Here is a 7237-nt window from a genome sequence, read left to right as displayed (position 1 = left end):
TTCATTCATATACTATAAATTAGATGTTTATAAATATGTTAATGTAAGCAATTTAATTACACAAATCATATTAATTTTGGTGGGGTTTTTTTTTGTTGAAAGGCAGGAATAACAGTGGATTACAGCTGCTGCATCTACAAGAGGAGTAATCGCTTGACTTTGAACCTCAGAATGACCTTAATATGCAACCACTTAAGGGTGCTTTTACTCTTTAGGTAGTACTCTTTATGCAGTACTCGTTCACTAGTTTTTACGACATGAATCTTACTTCCATTTGGTGAGTTGCAAGGCAAGTAAACGTCTATTCGTCTTCAAGTACATTCTATCCCAATTCATTAAGGGATTAGATTAGGGAAATTAGATTAGGGGAATGTTGTACATTTTACCCCACGACATAAAAAAAAATATATTAGTTAATACCCGCAGATTCAGATTGTTAATACAATTTATAATACATAAGCAATGGTCTGTTATTATGATGATTCTTAGTATAACTTAGTATTTCTTCCACCACTGGTCATAATGTATCACTGCAGGATGTTCACACACCTTATAAAATGTTCTTGCAGTTTTACAAGACAACTGGATAAACGAATCTTTGTTCGAGACAATGCAATGTGGAAAGGCGTATCAGGTGTATAATTACGCCCCAAAAACACGTTAGAGGCATGGATATCGGAAGAGATCTGCCTTGTCTTCAAACTAAGAGTGAATGCTAAGGGTTAATTAAACGAAAATGCTCTGTATTGAACCCCTTTAAATATGTGTCAAGCCTATAATGTGGCATGTAACGAATCCACAAACTTACCATACCCAGTGACAGTGGTACATAAAGTAGTTACAATTATCCCCGACTTTACCAGATGATGAGTACTTTTTCTTTAGGTACAATAATTCTGTTTTGATGCTAGTACTTTTGTACTTCTATTTAAGAAGAGTTGTGAATGCATGGCTGTCATGAATATTCTACACTGTCGTACTCTTACTTTTACATAAGTAAAATATGTCATGTATTTTACTGCTCTCGGTTCCCACGCTAAAATACTGCGTAGTGCTTTCGATCACCTTGACTCTTAATGTGAAGGCGTGACCGGATGTCATGATTGTTGCGTATGACGTGAGACTGCTGTCTGTACCTATTCGCCCTGCGAGTGTGATTGTGGATGCAGACATCTGTCGGGCCACCAGACTGTTACTGTTAGTTCACTTCTGCTCTGTCGCGTGCTTCTTACACACATATAAGCTGCTGACGAGCTTGTGCACGAGCTAACTGCTGCGGACGGTCACGATGGCGGCGGCTGTGAGGAGTGTGAACAAAATGTATGGAGTGTGTTTCCACGCTGCCCGTCAGACGACAGGACTGAAGGCGTCTCGGCTGCTTCAACACAGAGCCTTCAGAGTCGGTGTAAGTTTGATCAAGAGCAACGTTGCTGTGTTGTCACGTTGGTGTTAGATCGCGAGGGTCAGCGCTTAGCTTGATGATGCGAAAGGTCGTGAAAGCAACCACGAAGAAGTCGTCTGATTTGGGCCCCAAGTCAAAACTCGTGTTGTTTCGTTACGTCATCAGCCACGAGATGGACGTGGAAGTATCTGTCTTTCTGGTCAGGGTTAGACATGTTTGGAGCTGGTGCTCCATCAAGGATTCACAGTGTGTTGCTCGACTTCTTCAGTTGTCGCGATTGGTTGTGCTCCAGCTAGCTTAGCGTTAGCTGACAACCTTGTCGGCTTAACGCTACGTTTATTAGCGACTGATACTCCAATGCACCCGTGTTAAAGGTCAACCTGCACGTGTCAACGTGTCTGTGGATACATATGTCTGCTAAAACTGAATCTGCAGCTTGACTGGCAATGCTGCTCCTTGTGTTTGTTTGTTGTGGCTGAAACTTTGCTTGCTAGCCAGCTAACTAACTGTCTAGCGCTTCAGCTTAGCTGTATTTCTATTGGTCGAACAGAGGGGCGTGAGGATAACGCTTCCGCCTTCCAAGTTCAACTTGAAGTGGAAATACCTTTCACTGAAACAAACATGACATTTAAACGGTTATTGTCAACTCCCATGAAATACAAATATATTTTCTGGCATCTGTTCTTTATAATATGATAAACATGTTGCATTTTACTATATATGCTTGTGTTTTTATTCCTATAAATTGATTTAGTCATAAATGAAGTGACCGTATTTACAAAGGTGCTGTACACAATGTACTTATAAACAATTATGAGGTACCTGTACGTTATGCTACTTTATCTACTCCTTTATACTTAACAAGTCATTATTGTAGTTTTTTACTCCCCTATATTTATTTGATTCCTTATTACTTACTTTGTAGATTCAGCACAAAATGAAAATCAACTAATAAAGTGATGTTATTATTATGGATTAAGACACCTCTACCAGTTGCAACATCACAGTCATGTACACATTAATGCATCACTAATCATTATCCAGTTAAATTTAAATCTGAAATGGGACATAGTAAGTACTATTACTCCAATGCAGGATGTTTTCTGATAACAGTATTGTTGCGCTGTAGTATTGCTATTTTTACTTAATACTGATACTTATACCATACTAATAATTCAGCATATCTGCACCTTCAATCTAACATTATGGTTTATAAATATGTACATTATAAGGCATTTAATAATTAAAATTAAACTTGTGTACCTCTCCTATTGTGTATACAAATAAAACCGAACACGATTGTTTTTATTAGCCATCTGGGAGGTTAACTGGAAATGACTACTGTGCTGTTAGTACAAAACAATACATTCATCTCATACAATTATTAAATTATTAAAGCCAGGTACAGTACAGTATTGGTATGGAATTGAAACATTATCTTTTTCTTACATGACAAATAGCCTGCTGCTCTTTTTGCCTGTTGTTGTTAAGATAAATAAGACCTTAGTGCTGCCTATTTTAAGAGAGGGCTCTGGATCAACATCACTTTGTTAACAACAACAACAACGTGATGTTATTAATAAACAATGCTTGTATTCAATCTTTCAGGCGATGTGCCGGCAGCAGTCTTTTGACTCAACACTGGTGGAAAAGCCTCAGTTCCCTGGAGCCTCTGCAGAGTTTGTGGATGAGCTTGAGTTCATCCAGCCCAATGTCATCTCTGGGATCCCAGTGTACCGGGTGATGGACAGGCAGGGCAACATCATCAATCCTTCTCAAGACCCTCAGGTACGGTCGGCCCGCCCACGCCCCCGGTTATCAAAAGTGGCAACATGACCGTCACTCAATTCACCCATTGGTTGTATTTCTGTGTTTTTTTTCCCGCTCAGCTCTCCAAAGAGACGGTTCTGAACTTCTATCAGAAGATGACTCTGCTGAACACAATGGATCGCATTCTTTACGAGTCACAGAGACAGGTGATTGTTTCCGCTTGAATGTGAAGGAAGTAAATAGCTGAAGAATGTTGTAATGGCGCGTTAACGTGTTTCTCTCACAGGGTCGTATCTCCTTCTACATGACCAACTACGGCGAGGAGGGCACACACATCGGCAGCGCTGCTGCTCTCGACCCAAGCGACATGGTCTTCGGTCAATACAGAGAAGCTGGTAAGGACGGGGCAGCGTGTGGTTTTTCCTAAAGTAGTTATTCAAGTTTTGATAGTGATCAAATTATTTACCTTGTACTTAACCTTTATTTCTACATTCACCTCTGGCGTAGGTATGCTCTGCTCCAGGGCTTGTGAGACAATTTTATCCAAAGTGATCACTTTAGTGCTCAATACTCATGCGACTGGTGACGTCTGAGGCAAGCATTGCTTCATTCAGACAGCCACACACGCATGTCGAAATGCATTAGTCGGTTGCTCAGTCGTTTAGAAATATCCTGAATTAAAGTCTTTATTTGTAGCTCCCCTTTTGCACAAAAATAAAAACTTAGAAATACATCCAGAAATAAACCAGCGAACATGTCTTAAAAAAACATGCAAGTTATCTTAGAATCTCAACCCTCCCACTTCCTTTGCTGCAGGAGTGCTGATGTACCGCGGCTTCCCTCTGGACATGTTCATGGCTCAGTGCTACGCCAACGCCGACGACCTCGGGAAGGGCCGGCAGATGCCTGTGCACTATGGCTCCAAAGATCTGAACTTCGTCACCATCTCCTCTCCTCTGGCCACTCAGATCCCTCAGGGTGAGCTGTGCACATGTGTGTGTCAACCCTGTCCGTCAATGCGCGCACACACACACACCAGTAAATATACAAGCACGCCTTTTATGTGTTTGTTCTAGCGGCCGGAGCTGCGTACGCCCTCAAAAGAGAGAACATGAACCGCGCCGTAATCTGTTACTTTGGCGAGGGAGCGGCCAGCGAAGGGGACGCACACGCCGGCTTCAACTTCTCTGCTACCCTGGAGTGCCCGCTGATATTCTTCTGCCGTAACAACGGCTATGCCATCTCCACCCCCACCAACGAGCAGTACAGGGGCGATGGCATCGGTAAGAGAAGCCTCTGTGTGGTTTTCCTGCAAGTCCTCCGCAGCTCTCGTGAACACGCCATTTATTTCTTTCCTCCGCCGACTGAACAGCCGCTCGTGGGCCGGGGTATGGCATGCTGTCCATCCGTGTCGATGGCAACGATGTGTTTGCCGTGTACAATGCTACAAAGGAGGCGCGTCGCAGAGCCGTGGCCGAGAACCAGCCCTTCCTCATCGAAGCGATGACCTACAGGTTAGTCTAGTACATGTGAGGCCTGCACTACGTGAGCATTGTCTGGGACACCAGTAGTGTTGACAACTGCAAAAGTTCACAAACAACCTTAATGTAAATAAAGAATGAAGAAGATAGACATCAGTTGTTCTCCTGTCCATCTGATCCGGCTGTTAGAAAAAGGAGGGGCTGTTTTGTTTATTACGGCAACCTTGTTAACAGTGCTTCACTCCTGCCGCGTTGCCCTTCACGACAAACCCCCGGGCACAACCCGGCTCACTAGAGGGAGCGTGACAACGCTCGGGGCCCTCGTTAAAGAGGCAACTCAACTACATGGCTGACACTCTCCGGTTCTTTTCTACATTACGTTCATGCTCGAACAGGTCTGTAAAAGACCTTCATTGAACCTACTTAGTGACGAGCGTAGGTGTCGTCAACTGGAGTAATCTTCACTTCATGTTTGTGGAGAGGCTTCAGCGAGATCATGACTAGCTTGAAAGCCCCGGGGCCCCGTTTAAGCAACCATCCCTGAATCATACAAGTTCTCCTGATGTTTGATTTCCCTCTCTAAGTTGTATCTTGGATATTAAAAGTACATACTTAGGAAGCGTTCAAATTTAAGTGAGTGGGTTTGGTAACAAAATGGATTTTGACAAGGAACATTCAATGAGGGCTTGTAGAAAATGCGCTCCCCCTTCCCTGAAATTAATGAAGAATCCCGCTCATCCCTCAGAATTGGCCACCACAGCACCAGTGACGACAGCTCGGCCTACCGTTCGGTGGACGAGGTGAACTACTGGGACAAGCAGGACCACCCAATCTCCCGGCTGAGACATTACATGACGAGCCGTAGCTGGTGGAGCGAGGACGACGAGAGGAGCTGGCGGAAGCAGTCTCGCAAGACGGTGATGGAGGCGTTCGAGAAGGCCGAGAAACGTCTCAAGCCCAACATCGAGCTGATGTTTACCGACGTGTATGAGGAGATGACGCCCCACCTTAACAAACAGAGAGATTCCATGTGGAGACACGTGCAGCAGTACAAGGAGCACTACCCACTTGACCTGTATGATAAATAAATAACCACATTTACAGGACAAGTTGGGACTTGGTGATTTATGTTGGAGTGGATTAACTGTTGCACACTTTTATTGTATTCATTAAAGTATAGATTTGATATGACTTGTCATTTTATTGACGAAGACGAGAAAAAGATTGTGCTTTCAAAAAACTATTGTACTTCATGCCTTTGGGTTTGGTGCCTTAAGGTAACAGATTAGTCAAGCACCTCTTTAAATGCTGAATCATATTTGTATCACACTACAAAAATGGTGACCGATGTTTTTTTTTGTTGTTTTTTTTAAGTGTAGCAAAAGTAGCCAGTGCAGTGTGAATACAAAAACCTTCAAATTTAGCAATAAAAAGTGGAAGTTAGCCCTGTGTACGTTCCCTCTTCATGTATTGGTCCTCTTCAGTGATTACAGTATTCAACAGGTTTCCTTGTGTGACTTTAAGGTGGCTGAATAAGTGGGTATAGAACTTTGCTATTGAAATGGTTTTGGTATACAAGCACACGTTTTTAGATGAGTCTGTACACTGTTACATCTTTGGTGTTGTGGAAAATAAACGGTGGAACTTTCAAACGTCTTGGTTGAATTAGTCGTTTTGTTTATTTCACATTCAAAAAGGAACTTAGGCTAATGACAGCTCTAAAGATTGTTCAATTTGACTTGAAGAAACCTGACCCCTGATGGAAGCTGCTGAATGCTTCCTCCTCCGTCTACCACAAAACAGTCTCATAACTTTTAAATACAAGTGCAGTAACATAACCATTTAGTTCCCGGTGGAAGTTTGAGTCTAGACAAGATGTCAAATAAAGTACAAAACCCTCAACACATGAACTTCTGCTAACTCCTAGATCTTGAGACGACATGGCTTCCTCTTTTGGTTCAACAAGTCAACAAGGGGTTGTGAATGCCCTTCCACAGCTTCTTAATCTGCCGTGCAGAGCGCCGGTGAATCAGAATAAGTTTCTTATTTATACACAGATTATTGCGATCCTTCTCGTTAATGTCAAAAGTCTGAAAGTCTGTGTTTGCCTCGGGAGTAACCCCCAGAGCCTTGATGCACATCCCAACGTAGACGTCGTCGATGGGGAAGAAAGGAATGACGCGTGAAGCGGCATACAGGCGTGGAAGCAGCGCTCCAGAGATGATAAAACCGCCTCCGCCAGCGTAACCAGGGTATGGGCCGTCGTAGAAGCTCAGAGGAATGTAGTATTTGTTCTTCGGGTCCCTGAGGGGACTCGCCTCGCTTATGACTTGTCCGACGTACAGCTGAGAGGCCTTCGGAAGCTCCAGAGACTGCAGGTAGCCGAGTAATGTCGGCGTGTTGACGAATACATCGTCATCCCCGCTGAACACAAAAGAGGCTGCGGGACAGTATCTCACCGTCCACTGGAGGAACATGTTCATTTTGAGAGTCAGGTTCAAGAGGGATTCATGGAAGTCCCACTGCAGCAGGTCCCCAAAGTGTTTCGCTTCAAATGACAGCAGAGCGCTGAGGTCAGGGTCCT

General features: G+C 43.5%; 2 protein-coding genes across 2 annotated transcripts in view; one reads left to right on the top strand and one right to left on the bottom strand.

Moving 5' to 3' along the window:
- The first annotated feature begins 1131 nt into the window (after positions 1-1131).
- bckdha (branched chain keto acid dehydrogenase E1 subunit alpha) lies at positions 1132-6096 on the top strand. Its single transcript, XM_068585101.1, has 8 exons — positions 1132-1405; positions 3011-3190; positions 3292-3378; positions 3459-3567; positions 3989-4150; positions 4249-4455; positions 4545-4686; positions 5399-6096. The coding sequence occupies exons 1-8, from the start codon at positions 1289-1291 to the stop codon at positions 5739-5741; spliced, it is 1347 nt and encodes a 448-aa protein (XP_068441202.1). The 5' UTR covers positions 1132-1288; the 3' UTR covers positions 5742-6096.
- A 285-nt stretch (positions 6097-6381) lies between these two features.
- b3gnt2l (UDP-GlcNAc:betaGal beta-1,3-N-acetylglucosaminyltransferase 2, like) overlaps positions 6382-7237 on the bottom strand; it is a 2716-nt gene continuing 1860 nt past the window's right edge. The window contains exon 2 of the mRNA XM_068585440.1: positions 6382-7237. This exon is cut by the window's right edge and continues 763 nt beyond it. Within this exon, the coding sequence (XP_068441541.1) occupies positions 6612-7237 (626 nt within the window). The 3' untranslated portion in view covers positions 6382-6611.

Source organism: Clinocottus analis, unplaced genomic scaffold (genome assembly GCF_023055335.1).
Source record: "Clinocottus analis isolate CAN_PGR_092001 unplaced genomic scaffold, fCliAna1.0.p SCAF_2, whole genome shotgun sequence".
NCBI classification, from domain to species: Eukaryota; Metazoa; Chordata; class Actinopteri; order Perciformes; family Cottidae; genus Clinocottus; species Clinocottus analis.
Note: the sequence above shows the minus strand (reverse complement) of the source record. Positions and strands in the feature narration are given on the sequence as shown.